We start from the raw sequence: 22830 nt of genomic DNA on the forward strand, positions 1-22830 counted from the left end.
GGAATCTCTCTAAACAAGATCTGAGCAGTCTTCAAAACTAGTAACTACAACCACATAAGGTCAAGAGTCACTTATCAGAGGCAAGCACACCACCACTGCAAGGATGACAGCTACTCATGAATCAGTTTAGAAAAAAATGCTTGTTCATATTATATATACAGATATGTTTTTAGAAACAAAGATTGCTGCATATACATAACAGATCGATATAAATGAACAAATAGAGACGGTTCAATATCATGCGATAACTAGCCGATGCAGAATGTAGTCTAACCAACTTGATTCCCTATTTTATACATATATTATAATACAATTATCCCTTATGTCAACATTTTGAAATTGTTATATGATCATATAATGTAATATATGATAATATAATGTAATATAATAAAATAATGTTATATTAGGTAAACATAAATACAATATGGTTATGTACCGAAGCACGTCCATTTCATCTTTCAAGGATTGTGCCTCATCTGCTAGTGTGGTTAAGTCCTCATTTTGTTGTCTTAATTCTGCAATCTCCTTCTCCAACTCCTCACAACGTATCCTGTAATCATCTTTGGATGCCTCAAGCCTATAAAACATGAAAGAAAGCATGCTTTATAAACAATTTATATAAGATTAACAGATCAACTGCTTTTGACATCTTAACTTGAAAAATACCTATTTTGTATATTGCTCACGTGTGTACATACTACATTCTGTAAACATCAAGGAAATCATCTACAGGCCCAAGATCTTTATATGAGAAGATGCAACCTATCCTCCAATGGACATGCTGTTACTGAGGCTCAAGGTCACTAGGTAGCTGAAGTCCTGATTTAGCAATCAGGAACCAATCACTATGGGTGCTGACCTAATAATCCTTAGCTGAATGCCAAGATTATGCACTGGAACTTATTAACAAATGTACAAACTCATGCTGTTGTAGCTCATGTTACTTTAGATCAATATCTATATATCTGGCATAAAGATTTCCCATGTAACCCTTAACTGGTTTTAGTTAACCCATTCCTCTTCTGCCACTTCCTACCAGTTATTTTAAACATTTTTAATATCTGTTTTTACTGTTAGTAAAGCACATTCGAATTTGCTCTTTAAATCTGGAACATTCTTTTGTACCTGTAACTTGATTTTAATGTTGTGACAAACAAGACAAGCAGGGTAAAATAACAAGATTTATCTACAATAACAGTATTGTGCTCAAAGAGATACTAAAAGGTTAATTTTTTTTTTCGTTTGTAAAATATTATTATTATTATACAGGATTTATATCGCGCCAACAGTTTGCTCAGCGCTTTACAATATAACGGGAGACAATACAGCAACAATACAGGAGGGATAGGAGGGCCCTGCTCCTTGGAGCTTACAATCTAAAATAACAAACATGTTATACTTACCTGCTGTATGCAGTGACTTTACACACAGTAGCCTGGATCCTCCTCTTCTCGGGTATCCTGCTGGTGCTCCTGGCTACTCCTGTCTAGGCGTGTTCCCAAGCCGCTGCTATATGTGTCCATTCACATACGGAGCTGCGATTTGGCCCTGCCCCACCCCCTCTCTTCATCAGTGGGAACCAATGGCTCCCGCTTGCTGTCTCAGCCAATGAAGAGGCAGAGACCCAGAACAGCCGAGGCTGTCGTGCACATCTCTGGATCGCGTAAGTGTTAGAGGGGGCTGGGGGGACTGCTGCACACAGAAGTTTGTTTTACCTTCATGAATAGAGTGCATGAAGGTAAAAAAAAAACCTTGAGCCTTTACATCCACTTTAAAACTGATAAGCTAGGTGTACACTAGGCTGCGAGGTAAAAGCACAGTGCTTTACAGTGCCAGCTAATTTTAGTGTCAGCTTCAGCAGGGAGTGGTGCAGTGCACATTTCAATGCTTGTTTTTGAATTTTTCAACTTTATTTTAAGTGACCCTAAGTGACCATTCATTAATGTCATTGCACAGCAGCTCAGTGCATCGACATCGGGTGCAATCCAGTATTCTGCTGAAAACTGCAGACATGATGCATTTTTTCACACTGAATCATAGATCACAATAGTGTGGTGGTGTGAACAGGACACATAAAAAGCTATTGGTTTCTATGGGCCCTAGCAGTGACCTGCATTTATCCAGCCTGAAAAAGCTCAGGGCATAGTGTATAAAAGCCTTCACAGGTAAAAACTGGGATACAATTTTCTAAATGTTTTCCCTTTAAAATGTATATTCAAAGATTGAATATTATATACCAGTAAAAGTCACCCTTGTGTAGGCATCTAAAACCAGCAAAGCTGCAGCTGGGCCCAACTATCTTGGATGTTACCAGCAGGCTCAGAGTTAAGTAACACGCTATAGTATTCCCCTTTGCTTCTCCCCTGGCTGCTACATGAAATGATATGTAGGCAGATGAGAAAAGGGGTGGAGGACCTGGGCCAGTACAGACAGTAATTAGTTACTCCCAGAAGAGTAGAAGACTATGGCGTGCAAGGAGGGAGGAAGCTGTGCTAGGGAGTTGACTACAATAGTTGTCAAGTTTTCTAGCAAGTGATTACAATACTTGAATTAAATCAGTGCTTTTACTAGCATTTTTAAGTTGTTCACCTGGCAAACTTATTACCAAATTAATAGGAATACAACTGAAATGTGAAAATGGGCTACAAAACTACTAGTTCTGAAATGGTTAACAATGCAGGATAATGAATTATGCAAATCTGGAGAAGAAAGTTTAATGTGAAAATGGATTAAAAGCTGCTCTGTGCACCACAAAATCAGATTTGTTTAGTACTTGCTGCAGGGCTGTCATTTCATTTTGCTTTATAAACCACCACCAATTTGGAACAAGCATACATGGAATATTTTAGACTTCACTGTCTGCACCCTTGTTTCATGGAGGTGATGCACTAAACATTGCAGAGGAAGATTTTCTTGTTTTTTAGACTAAGTGCAATTCCCAAAGCTTTTGTTATCTGCTAATGACAATGTCCTAGCACGTTTGCATATTATTATTATACAGTATTTATAAAGCACCAATAGTTTGCTCAGCGCTGTACATTACAAAGGGGGACAGAACATGTGACAGAACAATACCAATACAATGCAAAACATAAGGGGATAGAGGGTCCTGCTCTTTGGAGCTTACAATCTAGGAGGGAGGGGATAGTGGTACAGGAGGAGATAGCTGTGGGGGATGGAGTGGTAGGAAGAGTGGAGGAGGTCGGTCAAGTTAGCAGGGGGTAGGGTAGGCTTCCCTGAAGAGATGGGTTTTCAGGGTGCGCCTAAAGGAGAGGAGAGTAGGTGATAATCTGATGGGTTGGGGCAGGGAGTTCCAGAGGATGGGTGACACCCTGGAGAAGTCCTGGAGGCGGACATGGGAGGAGGAGACCAGGGAACTAGAGAGAAGGAGGTCTTGTGAGGAGCGGAGTTTGCGTGCTGGGCGGTACTTGGATATTAGGTCAGTGATGTAGTTCGGGGCAGTATGGTGGACGGCTTTGTACGTCAATGTTAGGATTTTGAATTTGATCCGTTGCGCAATCGGAAGCCAGTGGAGGGATTGGCAGAGGGGGGTGGCGGAAACGGAGCGGTTGGAAAGGTGAATGAGTCTGGCAGCCGTATTCAGGATCGACTGAAGCGGGGATAGCCAGCGGCGAGGCAGGCCAGTGAGGAGGGAGTTTCAGTAACCGAGTCGTGATACGATGAGCATATAATATATACTTGTGAAGTAGCAAATTGCAAAAATGCTAAATTCTAATTAATCTTCAAACCTAGTGTTTTGTCTTCTAAATCAGAAAATGTTTAATGTATCATTACTAAAAGTTCATGTATGATCATTTCATCCTATTGTCTAGAGCTGTTCAATATGAAAACACAAATTCAGAAAAAAATACACAAATGTTACAGTATTATATAACATAAGATAGTTTTATTAAACAAAAGATGAAACTGGAAAAGAGAGAACTAGAGAATGAAATACCTAAATGTTTCCTCCTGCAGCTGCTCAAGTTGTGTTTGAAGCTGTAAATGTCGCCTTCCAGCTGGGCTGTTGGGATCTTCCAATGAGTCTGACTGGTTCAAACGTTCCATAAGAACCTGGTTCTCAGCAAGCAAGCTGCTCTTCTCTTCCTGGAGGCCTGCAACCTAAAATAAAGCCACGCAACTCACATAACTATTCATATTAGGTACTTTCCCATACAATCCAATACATGCCAGCCACACACAGCAGTTGGATCAGCAGAACGTGTTATCATAACAATTTCCTGGCTCACAGTAAAATACACAAAAATGCATTATATTAATTACTATGTTAAAACAAACAATATTCTGATTTACTCTAAAATGCCACAGTTAGGGTGCAGTCACACCAGCGTGCGCATGTTAAGGTGAACAGAAAGCATTCTGCCGTGTGCCATTATGCACTGTCTAAACGCATTGCAGTGTTCACTTTTCTTTTTTTCTCCAGATGTATGTAATTCTTTTGCACTGCAATACAGTGCGTCAGAACAAGCTCTGCAAAGATTAAACATCCCATTTTTTATTTCAGTGCACACCAACGCAGGTGAGACTGAAGCCATAGGACATTACCTTATTCTTGCATTGGGACTGAGTTGGGCAACATTGTCCAACACAGCGGGTGCGAACGAGCCCCAAGAAGCTAAATCCAATAAATGGAAAAAAAAAAAGAATAATAGTGTTGCATGGAAGCTGGTGTACTAGAGTTCCAGAGCATAGACCATCTGCTGCATCTCCTGAAAAAAAACAAAACTGTTCTTATGGTTATTATGGTGCTTGTCTTCAAACTGTACACCAGTTTAACTCTGCTACTTGAAGTCTCTGAGAAAATTCAGAAGAGAGACTGTATGGTTTCTTCTCTACCTTGTTTTGCAAAAATCTGACAGCAGTAGTAAATTGTATCCAAAGCCATAATCCATATCCAAACTTTTGAATTGTCACTACAACAGAAATAGATTGTAAGGCTTCCAATGGGGACATTTTATGTATTAACAACTGCCAAACGGCCTGTGTTGATGGGCTTTTGTTCACTTCAAATGGGTTTTGCATACCATTACAAGTCTATGGGAGTGCAAAACCCACTTGAATGCACCTGTCAAGGTATTCTGCATGTTCCCAAAAGGAAACAGATGTCAAACTGATGCCATCGACACAAGACCAAACACAGGTCCTTGGACAGGAGTTCTCTCACTTCAAGAAAATTTTTTCTCACTTAAAAAAAATAAATTAAAAAAACATTTATTCAACTCTCCACACATTGGTGTGGTGCCTTGTGCTGCAGTGTGGTGACATGTGGTGCCACTCTTTTCACTGCAAAAGAATGCAGCAGGTCGTCATCTTTCCGCAACACACCAATAGAACACGGGCATTGTGGTTTGAACAGGACATATAGAAAACAATTGTTTTCTATGTGCCCTCGCAGTGACGGGTATTGATCCAGTGCAGAAAAATGACAGTCACTGCACATAAAATGAACAAGCATTAACGTGGGTATAAAGGTTATTTTTCTTTAAAATAATAAATATGTTATACTTACCTGCTCTGTGCAATAATTTTGCAGAGCAACCCTGGTCCTCCTCTTCTCGGATCCCTCACCAGCACTCCTGGCCCCTCCCCCCTGCTGAGTGATCGCTCCCAAGTCGTCTGTGTGTCTATGGGACACACACAGTATGGCTCAGTTCTGTTCCCCACTCCCTCTTCACTGGCTGCCAGCCAATGGCTCCCACTTATGTTTCTCAGCTAATAAAGAGAGAAAGACCAGGGAGCCTCTCGTGCACATCACTGGATCAGGATCGGACTCAGGTAAGTATTGGGGGAAGCTGCACATTGAAGGTTATTTTACCTTCATGCCTAGAATGAATGAAGGTAAAAAAAACTTCAGCCTTTACAACCACTTTAAATCAAAACTCAACCCATTAGTTTAATTGTGTTGCAAAACAGTTACATTTAAAGTTACATTTAAAGCACGTCAAGAATAATAGCCTTTACAGTAGCTTGTGCTCTCAACTGAACTGTCAAGCCATTAAATAGTTGCTGTTATAACTGATCACATGTACCGTACCATGGCAATTGCAGATCAAACAGAGGCTAAAATGGCAGCTTCCTTGACTGTAAAGGAGAGGAGGGTTTAGGCTCTGCTTTAAAAGCATTTCTGCTGAATCATGTATCCCATCAATGTTTAAATAAGCTTGCTTCCACCAAAAATATTATGCTGTGCCTTTAAAAAAAAAAAAAAAAAGCCTACGGAAATTGATATTTTTCAAGATCAATCATCCAAATACTTTATTTTTTTTTAAAACTACAAATGAAGCAGAGGAAGCCTCAAAACTATTGTTGCATCCATAATATAATATAAATTACCCAACAAGGAGATTAAGACTCCCTATATAGCCATTAAATTTATTAGGGAATTCAAACAGAGCATTTTCCAAAGCATCTGTTTTTGGCTAGCCTAACCTTTAAAAATGAGCAGTCAATCCATTTAATTACAAAAATAAAGCCCTAATGCAACTAACTTTGCAGCTTTACATAGTTAATATTGAACCATATAGCCTTTTGAAATACTGACGTAGGCTTTTACGTATTGTGCATTGCAAAGCAGCATAAAACAGCATGCTTTTGCACTGTAGTTCTTTTCAAACATTATTGCCCATGATAAAAGTGCAACATACTTACGATGTGTATTTCTGTAAAATACTGGCAATCATTTAAATGTTAAAAGTATATTAGTATTTCCAACTAAAATAAAACAAGTCAGTGCGTATGCAAACCAAAGCAACATTGTGTTAGTAGGTGTAGATGCTGTAGGAGTGAACATTCACAATTTACCCTTTCTTCTAGATCATTACATTCATATCTCAGTTTATCTCGCTCCTCCTGGATACAGTACACCTTCAAATCCACAAGAAGCAAAGTAAAAGAGTAATTAACTAGATTTTCATTGGTGCAACCACAAAATAACTGAGGGTGATTCTGCACACAGTGTAGTGCAACAACACAGTTTTTTTTCTTGAATTGTTCTACAGAACTTGTAGAATGGTATAATTAATCTCTCTACACAGTTTAGTTATGGTATAAAAATACTTGTGCTTTGATACGTTATTTTTAATGAGTGGCTGCACACTGATCTCCTGACTGTGCTTCATTACTATATTTAACTATGAGGGCAAACATAATTATTTTTAGAATAGAGCAACAGAACAGGCATACAAGCCAACAGGTATGCGAGCAACATGTATTTTTCTGAGTTTCAGCACCAAAATAAGGGTTATCTTCCAATTCCACTTATCTTCCCAATATGTATCCACCAAGCATAGTCCATTTTCAAATTGGCTTATCATGCCAGGTGGTGCTTATGGAGCCACCCACAACTCAAATTTCACCCAATTCAGCAAAAATCTACCAAAATTCAAGCTGCATATGGCCAGCTTTAAGCAGGTTATACACTTATTTTTTTCTTCTTTCAACCAGTAGCATGAACTAAAAAAAAACAAAAAAAAAACAAAAACAAAAAAAAAAAAAAAAACTACCAGACTCTTGCATCCTCACAAAATGAGCTGGATGCAGGATCTCCCCTGCCCTTCCCCATCAGAATACACAGATCAGTGCTGCAAGCACTGATCGGATGCTGGCTTTCCAGCAAGGGTGTTTGACAGAAGCCAGCCGTTAGACTGGCTTCTGTTGAACAGACATGTCATCCAATGGGAAGAATTTGGGGTGCTTTTGTAGATGACCTTTAACCACTTGCCTACAGGGCACTTTTACCCTCTTCCTGCCCAGGCCAATTTTCAGCTTTCAGCACTGTCGCATTTTGAATGATAGTTGCGTGGTCATGCAACACTGTACCCAAAACAAAATTTTTATCTTTTCTTTGAGACATATAGAGCTTTCTTTTGGTGGTATTTAATCACCACTGGGTTTTTTTTTTTTTTTTGCTAAACAAAACTAAAAAAGACCAATATAAAATTTTGTAAATTAAGTAATTTTTCTCCTTCACTCATGTGCGCTAATGAGGCTGCAGTGATGGGCAATGATAGGCTACACTGATGAGGAGGCACTGATAGGTGGCGCTGATGAGTAGAGATGAGCGAATTTCTCAAAAATTCGATTCGGCTGATTCGGCGAATTCCAGTATGAAATTCGATTCGATGCGAATTAATTCGCTACGAAGTTAACTTATTAAAAGGGTTTCTAGGCTTCAGAGAGCCTTTAAATTAGTGCAGAACACTGTACCTTTAATTTAAATGCCCTTGGAGATGAGGAAGGAGAAGGAGAAGGATGAGAAGAAGGAGAAGGAGAAGGATAAGGAGAAGGAGAAGGATAAGAAGAAGGATGAGAAGAAGGAGAAGGATGAGAAGAAGGAGAAGGAGAAGGATAAGGAGAAGGAGAAGGATAAGGAGAAGGATGAGAAGAAGGAGAAGGATGAGAAGAAGGAGAAGGAGAAGGAGAAGGATGAGAAGAAGGAGAAGGAGAAGGATGAGAAGAAGGAGAAGGAGAAGGATGAGAAGAAGGAGAAGGATGAGAAGAAGGAGAAGGATGAGAAGAAGGAGAAGGATGAGAAGAAAGAGAAGGAGAAGGATAAGGAGAAGGATGAGAAGAAGGAGAAGGAGAAGGATGAGAAGATGGAGAAGGATGAGAAGAAGGAGAAGGATGAGAAGAAGGATGAGAAGAAGGAGGAGAAGAAGGAGGAGAAGAAGGAGGAGAAGAAGGAGGAGAAGAAGGAGGAGAAGAAGGAGGAGAAGAAGGAGAAGGATGAGAAGAAGGACAGTTCTATGACAGTTTCTGTCTATTTCTGACAGTTCTGGGACATTCACTCCATACAGCGGTTGAAACATTGTATCTATTTGTTTCCATAAATGGATCCATTTATGGAAACAAATAGATACAATGTTTCAACCGCTGTATGGAGTGAATGTCCCAGAACTGTCAGAAATAGTCTATTTCTGACAGTTCTGGGACATTCCCTCCATACAGCGGTTTCCGGCAAAAAGTGTATGTGCAGAGTTCCTCTATTCTGCAGATACACTTAGAGGAGCTCTGCACATACACTTTTTGCCGGCTTGGAATTATTCTTATTTTCATCCTACTTCTTCTTCTTCTTCTTCATCATCCTCATCCTCTTCTTCTTCTTCTGAGGATGAAGAAGAAGAAGTAGGATGAAAATAAGATTAATTCCAAGCCGGCAAAAAGTGTATGTGCAGAGCTCCTCTAAGTGTATGTGCAGAGCTCCTCTAAGTGTATCTGCAGAATAGAGGAACTCTGCACATACACTTTTTGCCGGCTTGGAATTATTCTTATTTTCATCCTACTTCTTCTTCTTCATCCTCTTCTTCTGAGGATGAGGATGAGGATGAAGAAGAAGAAGAAGTAGGATGAAAATAAGATTAATTCCAAGCCGGCAAAAAGTGTATGTGCAGAGCTCCTCTAAGTGTATGTGCAGAGCTCCTCTAAGTGTATCTGCAGAATAGAGGAACTCTGCACATACACTTTTTGCCGGCTTGGAATTATGCTTATTTTCATCCTACTTCTTCTTCTTCTTCATCCTCATCCTCTTCTTCTGAGGATGAGGATGAGGATGAAGAAGAAGTAGGAGGATGAAAATAAGATTAATTCCAAGCCGGCAAAAAGTGTATGTGCAGAGCTCCTCTAAGTGTATGTGCAGAGCTCCTCTAAGTGTATCTGCAGAATAGAGGAACTCTGCACATACACTTTTTGCCGGCTTGGAATTATTCTTATTTTCATCCTACTTCTTCTTCTTCTTCTTCTTCATCCTCATCCTCAGAAGAAGAGGATGAGGATGAAGAAGAAGTAGGATGAAAATAAGAATAATTCCAAGCCGGCAAAAAGTGTATGTGCAGAGTTCCTCTATTTCTGACAGTTCTCTGACAGCTTCTTCACATGTACAGCGGTTGAAACATCTGTATCCTAAATGGAAACTAATAGATACAATGTTTCAACCGCTAAACATGTGTTCCTTTTGTCAGAGAACTGTCAGAAATAGCGGAGCTCACTGCAGGGACACTTTTGCTGGCTGATCGGGAAATATTCGATTCGCGCACCCGAAGTAGGCAAAATTTCGGATTCGACGCGAATCGAATATTTCCTGAAATTCGACTCGAATTCCGGTTCGCCTGGTTCGATTCGCTCATCTCTACTGATGAGCATTGACAGGCATCACTCATATATGGAACTCATGTATGGCACTGAAAGGCGGCACTGATGGGAACTGTTAGGTGGCACTGAAAGGCAGCTCTGATGGGCAATGATATGTGGCATTGATGTGCACTGGTAGGTACTGATATGTAGCATTTATGGGCACTGGTATGTAGCATTGATGGGCACTTATAGGTGGCATTGATGGGGCTACACTGATCATCAGTACCGGCTCTCCTCTTCTTACGCGTTGTCAGCGTGGAGGACTGCCAATAACCGGCATTTTCTGAGCACATGACAAAGCCTGTGTCATCGGCTCTTTACTGTGATTGGTGATCCGCTGTGTCCCAGGGACACAGCGCAGCAACGATCGCATGGGCACGCATGCGCAGTTAAGAGTGGGAGGGCATCATATGACGTCCTCCCAGAACGAGAGAGCCGCCGACTGCGCATCATTTCCTTATGCAAGAGGCAGTTAAAGAGAGCATCTGAGCTGCTCCTGCACTGAGCAATATAAAGCAGCATGTTTTTGGATGTTTTGCACTTTGCTTGGCAAAACCCGGAACATATACAAAGAGGGACTACTGCTCATGGGTTCAGTGAACCCTATAAGCAGCACAATGGGGGGTTGTTGCCCTGGTCGCAGCCAGATGTAGGCAGGGTTCCTATGGGCTCTTAACTGGCCATATATACAATATCTTATATAGGTTGCCAGGAATCTGTAGGTATTTCATCCCACCAGACATCACAATTTAATATTCTGCACATGACAAATTGTGTTTTATTTTAACATTTTGCTGATATAGTAGCCAGAAAACATTTGCACAGGAATACTAACCTGCATGTCTAGTTCATGGCACCGCTGGGCAATTTCTTCTTTCGCTGCCAAGGCATCATGGAGCTCTTCAGTAATTTTCTTTAACTATTTATAAAGAATCATCTATTAGTCAAGAGTAGACATTTGGGACAGTTATGAGTCATGTTCAAGTACTTGGCATCCTTTAGTGTGAAAAAGAAGGTTACCTGTCGGTCAAGTTCAGCATAAGCATCTGTTCCTATTGACACTGGAGTTTCTTTGCTCATTAGCTGCAAAGAGGTCAAAAAGAGTTAAAAGAACACCAGGCTCCAAAGTTCTAAAGATGTTCTCTTTCCCTAATTTCACAAATAAATTCACAGCAGCGTGTACCATTTGCACACGACATGACACACATTTTAAGAAAACAAGAAGGAACAGCATAAATTATTGAAGTAGCAGCATGTAGCTAATAAGAGAAGGTGAAGCTTAGCCAGGACTCTGGCCTTGGGGGCCCCGAATTATAATACATGCTCAAAGAAAAAGTAAAGCATGTTCAAAATCTGGCACCATTTACAGTGCAGGAAAAAGAAATGACTGGTTACAAGAGGCAAAACGCATTGCTTATGGACACTCTTCATGCTGAAAACTCAGTGTAGGATCATTATCAGCAGTCATACTGACAAAAAATCATGCAATCATTCTATAATAAAAATTTTGCTAATTATGTACCTTTCAAAACCATAAAGCTATACGAGTTTAAAGAAAAAAAAAAAAACTCTGCCTATAACAACTGGAAACCCTTTAATTTTGGTATAGTGCCAGACAGGCCCAGATTGAGACAAAAAAAAAAAATAGACCCGGGCATTTTATACTGAGCAGCCAATTTCTCCAGGGACCGTGGGGTTAAGCGTGAGGGGATAAGCGTGAGGGGATTAGGGGTAGGGGGGTTTGCAGGGCCCGCAATGTTATGTAAAGGAGAACTGTGATATAAAGGGGACGGCACTGTATTGATTATAGTGCCCCTTTACAGTGCAGTTCCCTTTATATCACAGTGCCCCTTTACATTACAATGCAGGCCCTGCGAACCCCCGAACCCTAATCCCCTCACACTTAACCCCCCCGGTCCCTGGAGAAATTGGCTGTTCAGTATAAAATGCCCGGGTCTATTTTTTACATTACAGTGCCCCTAGCAATCACAGCCCCCTGTCACAGTTCCACTTGCAGTCATGCCCCTCCCCTTTCTCTAGTGTCTCCTATATATTCAACAAAGAGACAAGCCCTGTCCAGCAAAGGGACAAGCCCCGTCCAGCAAAGGGACAAGGCCCGTCCAGCAAAGGGACAAGGCCCGTCCAGCAAAGGGACAAGGCCAGTCCAGCAAAGGGACAAGGCCAGTCCAGCATGTCTATACAAATTGTCTTATAATTTGTTCTAACAGTAAGTGTTCACTGGCAGTGGCAGGCTGGCACTCACTCCCTTTTTCTTCGATCTGGGCCGTCAGTCTGTGGTGGCAGCAGTGACACATATTCGGCATCAGGCGATGGAGTCTCCTCCAGCTCCTCCCTCCTAACAGTCACAGGCGGCCCACGTGTCTGCTGGCCACTAGCTCCTGCCCACTGCTCTGAGAGCCATACAGGAGAACTGACTGAGCAGCAGTGGAGAGACCGAGGAGCGGCGCGGGCTCGAGACGGGGGGCAGCTCAGTTGCCACATCTACTTCGCGTTTTGCCCCACATTAAGTACATGCGGCCCCAACCCTATTGGTGCCAGAGAAACAATTGGGCCACACAAAACAAGGTTATCTTTAATCTGGTTACACTAATACTAACACTCAAGTTCCTCAAAAGGGCAGGAAACTGTTTTTCATATTAAACAATATTTAAGTGCAGCGCTCACTAATGTTGAAAACTTAAAATACACTGAAACAAAGAACCACCTTAGCTAAAAGCATACATCAATGCTATCACACCATTTGAATAAATTAAAATCATAAGAGTCCAACTCTTCAGAATTATACAATACTGTCCCCCTTTAAAATGTGACCCAAAAATATGTAACGTGCTCTTCAGTACTCAATCTTGATATACTGTTCCACGTGAATCCCACATGGAAAATATTGGCACACACCACCACTCCGTGTTCCTTTCCCAATGTATAAATAAGAAGGATTCTCACCTTAAAGGATTTAAAGTTCACCTTTCATACCATGTTACACCCATATTCGGGGTGTAACATGCAATATAATGCTATGAAAGCACCAGCTCCCCGCTGATCCATTGCTTTGACAGCTAGCGGGGGGATCTCCCCCCCCACTAGCTTGTGAATGTAAAAAAGAATTTTAAAAAATTTTTCTTAAAAATAATTAAAAAGATAGTGGCCGCACGGTGCTCCGCCCGTCTGATCACGCCACTACTATGTGAATAAGAAACAGCCTTAGCGGCTGTCGGGTTGTAGTTCTCAATGAACTACCACGGCTCTTCCTATCAGTATATTTGCTAGCTCGTACAGGCAAGCAGATATACTGACAGATCTGCAGGAGACCTGCATGGTACCAGCAATCTACTGATTGTTGGTGCAATGCTTTACAGGCTCCTGCAGCAAAAAGAATACACATTTTTTTACCTGTGGAAAAAAAAGTGCATTTGTTATTTTTTTACCAAAAGGTGAACTTACCCTTTAAACAGTGGGGACTTGGTTACCAATTAGTGGTTGAACTGGATGGACTTTTGTCTTTTTTCAGCCAAACTGACTATGTAACCACAGGCCCATACTACGCCCTTCTCTTTTAAGGGGATATATTTAATAGCACTACCTCATCTCTTCCACTGCATAGTAGGTTCTATCAGCACTTCTTCCCATTAAAGGATGGCTGCGATAATACCACTCAGTCTCCCCCAAAATGCAGGTGCGCACAGATATATTCTCCAAAAATAAAAACACTGGGGAAGAAAGAGGAGGGCACTGGATGAGTTTTTATCCCTGTGCACTGGATGATTTTTATCCTTGTGTACAGGTTTTGTGCATCTTTTAATGTGAGATGACCTTTTATATATTTATCCTAAGTAAACATTTTAAATAGAAAACAGTATTAGTTTTTTAGTTTATTTTTGAAGAAAATATCTGTGCCTACCTGTGGTGTAGAGGAGACAGAGTGGTGTTATTACAGCCATCCTTTAACAGGAAGGGGTGGTAAAAGCACCCACTGTGCAGTGGAAGAGACACAAGGTGGTGCAACCACATATATCCCCAAAAAAGGAAAAGGTGCAGTATAGACCTATGGTAACCAGGTACCACTGTTTAAAGGCTAAGTTCACATTAACAAACAAAAATATATTTAATAATAAAAATAAATGCACAAGTTTTTCCAGGTGAAAAAAAAAGTGTGCATTTATTTTTATTTATTTCTTTTACGGGAGTCTGAAAAGCAGTGCGCCCTTGATCTGCTGATTCCTATTGCTTTTTGCCCATAATCCTGTATGGGCTTTTTGTTACAAAGCTAGAGAAAAAATGAATGAACTATGAGCTTCTGATCAGTTTGCTCGCAGCCCGTTCAAACTACAAGTACATCTGCTGCGGAATTGTAGTTCATACATTCACAGAACTCTGTGACCGAATGACGCAACTGTGTGAGCGAAGCCACACTGTTTTCAACACATAACAGCGGTTGCAGGGAGAGTGGGGGATGCTTAACAGTAACATGCTACAGCCTACAACAGTAACATACCTAAATACGGGTGTAAGTAAGCAGATAACTTTGGATGTATCAAATGTGTTTTTTTTTTTTGTTTATTTTTTTTTTTTTTTTTTAAACGCACCTCTTGGATGGCAGTCATCACCATATGTTGCACAGATTCTTCCATCATCATGATGGTCTGAATATATTCTAGAAGTAGAAGAGTAACAATTGAATAAAAAACATAAAAATAAACAAACTGAAGAACTAGTCTAGATTAAAGCTGAACTCCGCGTATGGTTTTATTGCATAGTCACAAAGGTCCTGCTTAGACCAACGTAAATATACCTGTTGGCAGAGCTGCTCTGGAATTGTGGAGCCCTGTCCAGCACCCTGGGGAAGAATATCCATGGAAGGACACACAGACCTCTACAGGCCAGACAATGGCACCCTGACTGCCATTAAGTATCGGGATCAAATCCTTGGACCCATTGTCACACCCTACACTAGTGCATGACAATGTCTGGCCTCAAGTGGGGAGAGTATGCAGGCAGTTCCTGGAGGATGAAGGAATGGATACCACTGAATGGCCCCCTTTCTCGCCTGACCTAAATCCAATAGAACACCTCTGCGATAACATGTTTCGGTCCATCCAACGCCACCAGGTTGCACCTCAGACTGTCCAGGAGCTCAGTGATGCCCTGGTCCAGTTCTGGGAGGAAATACCTCAGGACACCCTCCGTCGTCTCATTAGGAACATGCCCCGACATTATCAGGCATGGATACAAGCAAGAGGGGCCATACAAACTACTGAGCACCATTTTGAGTTGCTGCAATGAAATTTCAGCAAAATGGACTAGCTTGCTGCATCGTTTTTTCACTTTGATTTTCGGGGTGTCTTTGAAATTTCGTTTCCATCATACGATGGGGCATCCTTACATTCCTAACACATTACCCAGTCCATATCAGTATAGATATCCAGCATGATATTTTTCCCCATTGAGGTCTGAAGTGTTTTTAAAGAGCTCCTTTAATTTTTTTGAGCAGTGGGGGTTTTGTAGACCCTTGATGTCTCACCTTGCCTTCCACGGAAGCTAACAGAGAGCAGATTCCACTTCATTAGCTTCTTCCCTGATAGTGAAGGCATGGGAAAGTGAAACTAGACACCAGAAGAGATGTTTTATTGAGAAGGGATATGGTGCTGGGATTTTCATTGGAAAGTCGACCCAGCTTGTGTAGTGTACATCCTGTGTGCGTGTAAAACACCCCGTTGCCACCTTGTAAGATATACAGCACTGGCATTAGGGTTAAGCTTGTTCTGTGGTCTGATCGTTTGGCCACAACAAATACTCTAAAGTAAAAATAAATATTTTTAGTGTGTGTGTGTATATATGTTGCATTAAAAACATGATGGCTGGTAATGCAGGAACTCCTACTGAAAATGCTAGTTGCCTGGCTGCTAAGACGGCTCACTGTCTTCAAAACTTTTTGTCATGTTGGCCAGAAAAAATATGCAGATCAGTAAAATGTGAAAAAAGCCAGAAGTCCTTATCAGCATTTTTTTCCCAGGTCTGTGACTGAGTTTTTAAGTTTATATCACATCCCCTCAAGCTGTGTTGATTTTTTTTTTGTTCATTTTGTTTGACTTGTTTTATTATGCCTATTTAGGTGTTTAAAACACACAAAACAAAAATTCCTTTTATGAAAAGTAAAATTTGTTCTGTCAATAAAAAGTAAAGGCACACTAGTTCTGAGGTATGAACTATGCTGGGCGGTAATTATATTTCAGTCAGACATGTATCTTTTTCCAAATTTTGCACAACTCGCCTGATGCAATAGTTACTATGAAATTTGAAACAAATCCTAGTTAAACCCTGAACAGGTACAATCCTATCTGGATGTATCAAGGTCAAGGTCTTTTAACATATAATAGAAGCATACACTGTAATTATAACAGGCATCACAGTCAAAAACTAAAGAAATGCTAAAAAAAAACCAGAACCAAAATAAAATATATACAAAATGGTCTTGAAGCGAGAAAAAAAAAAAAAAACAAAACACAAGATAGTTTTTCAAAAGTGTGGTTTTAGGCCTGGTTTACACTAAAGTTGTGCGGCCCGTGTGTGCGCGAGCAGAGCAGCTCATTCATTTGAATGGGCTGCAGTGCCCACGTTGCAAGCAAAGAAAAGCTGCATACACCTTTTCTGAAAGGCATCCACATGGAAACCGCATGGTCTTCTTGACCATGTGGTTTCCACGCGGTTCTCGCACCTGCGATCATGCCAAGATGATATGCGTGAGGGTGCAGTCTCGCACGAGAAGCACATTGGCGGCTGTGAGTGCTGCAACCAGCCTGCAGCTTGAACCTAGCCTTATAAAAGGGATAAAAACTTGAAAGGGATTACCTTGCTTTTGCTCGCATTTTACTGCACAGCCTAAAATAAGTTGTAACATTCTTCCAAGTTCTGAAGCATCGGAGTGCTCTCCAACCAAATTGACATCTGGAAGTGTGAAATCATTGATCTGATGTCCCAAAATCTATAAACAGTATACATGAAACTTCTATTATAAATGTGACAATCTTTCAATTAAAAAATGTAATTAAATCAGTCCATTTATAACACTGAAGGCACAGCAAGGTGATCTGCGTTTGATCGTCAAATAAACATGGATTTTCAATTCTCTTTACCTAACATTAAATAATAAATTCCTGTTATTATAGCTCCAAATATGATATGAGTCTTAATGTTTAAAAGTCAGCAGACTAATAGCTACAGAGTATATAGAGCATATACAGTATCTCACAAAAGTGAGTACACCCCTCACATTTTTGTAAATATTTTATTATATCTTTTCATGTGACAACACTGAAGAAATGACACTTTGCTACAATGTAAAGTAGTGAGTGTACAGCTTGTATAACAGTGTAAATTTGCTGTTCCCTCAGAATAACTCAACACACAGCCATTAATGTCTAAACCACTGGCAACAAAAGTGAGTACACCCGTAAGTGAAAATGTGCAAATTGGGCCCAATTAGTCATTTTCCCTCCCCAGTGTCATGTGACTCCTTAGTGTTACAAGGTCTCAGGTGTGAATGGGGAGCAGGTGTGTTAAATTTGGTGTTATTGCTCTCACTCTCTCATACTGGTCACTAGAAGTTCAATATGGCACCTCATGGCAAAGAACTCTCTGAGGAACTGAAAAAAAGAATTGTTGCTCTACATAAAGATGACCTAGACTATAAGAAGATTGCCAAGACCCTGAAACTGAGCTGCAGCATGGTGGCCAAGACCATACAGCAGTTCAACAGGACAGGTTCCACTCAGAACAGGCCTCGCCATGGTCGACTAAAGAAGTTGAGTGCACATGCTCAGAGTCATATCCAGAGGTTGTCTTTGGGAAATATATATATTGAAATATATTCTGAAATATATTGAATACAGCCAAAATTGTAGTATTTCAAATATATGTCAATATAGTTGGGAAGAATATTTTTAAAATATATTTAAAATATATTTTTCTTCCATGTGAGAAATGTCAAATACTTCTACTTTCAGCATTTACCTCATGATTGTAATCCAAGATACCCTTTAAAATCTTCTTTAGATTACTGATCTGCAAAAGAAAAGAAAAAAGATTAACCTTGAATAATTCTAGGTAAACTAGAAGAACCTCCAGAATCAACAGCACACAAAAGGTGGGGATAAAAACCCAAGGAGACTAAACAAGCTATTAATAAATCAATATCACATACTGTATGAGTAATTTATACTGAGGGTTTACCAATCTTGGGGCTTAAACCAAATAACAATTTTAGACTGCAGAGTGTAGCAATTAAACTAAAGGTCTAGCCATTGTCAGAACTACCTTCCAGTGAAACCTAGTACTTTTGTACATGAGGGCTAAACCTATTACTGAAGCCTAAGGACAAAAAGGACAACATCTGCTGATAGACATAAACCTTTGGCTAAACCTCAGATCCATGTGCAGCCAAGAAAATAGATTAATGCAAGACTAGAGATCCTTACTTGAACGGTCTAGCTGGCTAATGAGCTATATGGTTGGCCAGTATTCAGCACCTTTAATACTTGCTCTAAAGTGGCTTGAATTAGTCCATCTAAATATACACATAACATCAACCAAATAATGATGTTAAAGCAGAGTTCCTGTTGCTTTTGTGTTTATTAAAAGCAGTTCTACAAATTTTAGCTGCTGACTTTTAGTAAACACACACTTACCTGTCCCAGGATCCAGCGATGTGCTCACCTGCGCTGTCCCTTTTCTACCTCTGCTCAACCTGGCACCGCATCTCAACTGTGGGCACCTGGCTGTGACAGCTTGCGGCTTCACAGTCAGGTGCCCACTGCGCATACGCTAGTTGAGCTGCACCTCCTGAATGGTCTGGCAGTCTTTTGGGACCTGTGAAGTGTCCCAGAATACTACAGAGGGGGAAGGAGGGGGGCCGAATTTCTGGCCTTGGCGAACTTAGCCAGAAGTGGAAGCGGGTGCCTGTCAAAACCAGGTACCCGCCGCCTCCCCCCCCCAAAAAAAGTGGCAAATGTGGCAGTGGAGGGGGGGGGGGGGGACAAACGGTGCCTCCCACTTTGGGTGAAACGCCACTTTAAGAGTTTTTGTAACACTGGTAAACACCACGGCAAGTTGTTTGATTTGATTGTGTGTTGCCAGCAGGGGCAGACTGACAACTCAGGGGGCCCCCAGGCAATAGGGGATTATGGGGCCCCAGTGTCCTTGCCCAAACTCAAAAAAGCCTATGAAAAAGGTATCAGGGGCATCTCATGGGGCCCCCTACTGACCCCGGGCCCTTGGGCAGTGCCTGAGTTTCCAAATGGTCAGTCCGCCCCTGGTTGCCAGGCAATAACACTCAATGTGTAATGCTTTGGAAAAATTCAATATTGATTGACTTGGATGGCAAATTGTAGGTCAACAAACAAGCAAAATACACAATTGCAGGACGTTTTGTCAATGTATTTGCGTAAACAGACTGTCAAAAACGAAGGATTTTCTAATGACCATGCATTCATCTTCTTGTGGCAATGAATCCCTTATGTGTAAAGTTTAAGAATAAAAAAAACAAAAAAAAAGATTTTTATTTATTGTTGATTTTATAACTACTAAGTTGGACAAAGGTAATTAATCCTGCAGTCTTAGCTTGCTATTTCCCGATATACACACACGCTAATGTTATAGGCACGTCAGTTATCGTTATTTTCCATCTGCCCAGCTCTGATTTACGGAAATACACAATACACTATGGGGTCTGTCTATACATTTTTGTTTTCAGTTAGGCACCATACATTTTTTTAACTGGCTTCAATTGGAAACATTTGTGCATCTGGTGAAAGTTTTGTGAAAACATTAACCAGTTGCCCTCCAGAGGATTTACGCCCCTTCCTGACCAGGCTACGATACTTTAACTGACAATTGTGTGGTCATGCAACTCTCCACCCAAATTTAATGTATGTCCTTTTTTCCGCACAAATAGAGCTTTCTTTTGGTGGTTTTTGATTGACTGTGCGTTTTTTATTTTTGCGCTATCAACAAAAAAAGAATGGGGTTTTTTTGGAAAAAAAAACACTATGTTTGACTTTTTGCTATAAAACATATACAGTAAAAACTATTTTCTAAAATCAAATTTCGTCATAAATTTAGGCCAGAATGCATTCTGCTACACATCTTTGCTAAAAAAAAAATCCCAATACGTGTAAATTAATTAGTTTACATGAAAGTTATAGCGTCTACAAATGGCAATGTATATACTAGAATTGTTTTTTAATACTAGCAATGGCGGCGATCAGCGACTTATAGCGGGACTGTGGCGGGCATTCTGACACTGGGGGGGGGGGGGGGGGGAACTGACTAACTGCCACTGACATCCCAATGACACTAATACAGAGATCATTGCTAATAAAAAGTACTGACACTGGGCAGGAAGGGGTTAACATCTTGGGCGATCAAAGGGTTAACTGTGTGTATATGTTTTACTAGGGAAACATGCTGCTTTGTATTGCTCTGCTATACAGAGAATTACAAATCAGCATGTCAGTGCTGACAGGGGAGAGATCTGTATTGTTTACACACAGACCTCTGCCCTCTCACTGTTCCTCGGCAATCGCCAGGTGCCAGTGGGAAATCTCGGACCGGGACCTAGTGATTGACATCTGTAGCCGCCAATGGCGGCGCGGGTAGGGCGGCGCGCTCGCCCCCTACCCGGAAATGCGAAATCACGTATATATACACACATGATTTGAGCAGTAGTTCTGCTATAGGGCGGCGAGGAACTGGTTAATAAACAGACACCTAAGTGTATCATAACAAATTCAACAAATCATCATAAAATGCAGAACAAACATGTACTGACGAGTGACACTAGAACTACAAACTGTCAAGTAGATAATGGTCTGAAATGAGCAGTACCTTGAGCCTCCAGTTGTCTCCAACGTCTGTTTTTATCCTGATTAACCAGTTTTCATCAAAGTATGCTGGGTCACTGTTAAAGACAAAATAAAGTCACATTCTTCATATATATATATATATATATATATATATATATATATATATATATATATACACATATACATATACACGCACACACACACACACACACACACACACACACACACACACACACACACACACACACATATTTGGACACAGGCACAGTTTTAGTTTTTTTAGGTATTTACCAAAACATATTCAAGCTATAGTTATATAATGGATATGGGCTGAAAGTGCACACACTCGGGTTTAATTTGAGGGTATGTACATCTAAAGTGGAGGAAGGGTTTAGGAATTACAGCTCTTAAGAGTAGCCATCCCCCCATTTTCAAGGGACCAAAAGTAATTGGACAATTGAATCAAAAGCGGTTTCATGGCCAGGTGTGGGCTACCCTTTCGTTATTTCTTCATCAATTAAGCAGGTTAAAGGTCTGGAGTCGATTCTAAGTGTAGTATTTGCATTTGGAATCTATTGCTGTGAACCTACATCATGCTTCAAAGGAGCTGTACATGCAAGTAAAACAGGCCATTGTAAGGCTTAAAAAACTAAACAAATCCATCACAGAGATAGCAGCAGCATTAGGAGTGGCCAAATCAACAGTTTGGTACATTCTGAGGAACAAAGAATGCATTGGTGAGCTCAGCAACATAAAAAGGCATGGAAGACCACGGAAGATAACAGTGGTGGATGATCGCAGGAATATTCTGCAATGGCTGAGTTAATCACCTGATCACAACCCAATTGAGCATGCATTTCACTTGCTGAAGGCAAACTAAAGACAGAAAGACCCACAAACAAAGAACAACTAAAGACAGCTGAAGTTAGAGCCTGGCAAAGCATCAGAAAGGAGGAAACCCGGTCTTTGGTAATGTCCATTGGTTCCAGACCTCAGGCAGTCATTGCCAGTAAAGGATTCTCAACAAAATATTAAAAAATAACATATTATTTATGACTTTATTCATTTGTCCAATTATATTTGGTTCCTTGAAAAAGGGGGGATGGCTACTCTTAAGAGCTGTAATTCCTAAACCCTTCCTCCAATTTGGATGTACATACCCTCAAATTAAACCTGAGAGTGTGCACTTTCAGCCCATATCCATTATATAACGATCCCTTGACTGTTTTAATAAATACCTGAGAAAAACTAAAAAACTGTGCCTGTGTCTATAATATACATATATTATACACACACACACATACATACAGTTAGGTCTATATATATATATATATATATATATATATATACACATACATACACACACATATATATACATATACACACACACACATACATATATACACATACACACAAACACACATACATACACAGTTGTAGTGCGTTCATAGAGTATTCAGACCCCCTTCACTTTTTTTTACATTTTATGTTGCAGCCTGATATTACAGTGATTTAAATTCATGTTTTTCTCATTAATACTAAAACTCACAAATGATCTAACTGCTAAAACCAATGGCCGCTACTCCGTACTCTTACTACTTGACCTCTCTGCGGCTTTTGATATGGCTGACCATCCCCTCCTTCTCAAAAAACTCCACTCTCTTGGCCTCCGAGACTCTGCTCTCTCCTGGTTCTCCTACCTATCGCAGCACTCATTCAGTGTTACCTATAACTCTGGCTCCTCTTCTCCACTCCCTCTTTCTGTAGGGGTTCCTCAAGGTTCCGTCCTTGAACCCCTACTCTT

General features: G+C 40.6%; 1 protein-coding gene across 2 annotated transcripts in view; it reads right to left on the reverse strand.

The window, feature by feature from the left end:
• The window catches only part of HOOK3 (hook microtubule tethering protein 3), a 118756-nt gene that overhangs the window by 59193 nt on the left and 36733 nt on the right, over window positions 1-22830 (reverse strand). Inside the window, exons 3-11 of one of the 2 annotated variants that reach the window (XM_089670861.1) lie at window positions 21049-21121; window positions 18178-18228; window positions 17017-17149; window positions 14754-14821; window positions 11170-11232; window positions 10985-11068; window positions 6823-6885; window positions 3959-4122; window positions 437-577 (exon numbers count right to left, since the gene is read on the reverse strand). In XM_089670861.1, the coding sequence (XP_089526987.1) occupies window positions 437-577; window positions 3959-4122; window positions 6823-6885; window positions 10985-11068; window positions 11170-11232; window positions 14754-14821; window positions 17017-17149; window positions 18178-18228; window positions 21049-21121 (840 nt within the window). The remainder of the gene's footprint in view (window positions 1-436; window positions 578-3958; window positions 4123-6822; window positions 6886-10984; window positions 11069-11169; window positions 11233-14753; window positions 14822-17016; window positions 17150-18177; window positions 18229-21048; window positions 21122-22830) is intronic. The other variant, XM_089670862.1, reaches the window with a different exon arrangement.

The sequence above is a fragment of the Staurois parvus genome, unplaced genomic scaffold (assembly GCF_062004578.1).
Source record: "Staurois parvus isolate SC_StPar_1 unplaced genomic scaffold, SC_StPar_1.0 ptg000096l, whole genome shotgun sequence".
Classification (NCBI taxonomy): Eukaryota; Metazoa; Chordata; class Amphibia; order Anura; family Ranidae; genus Staurois; species Staurois parvus.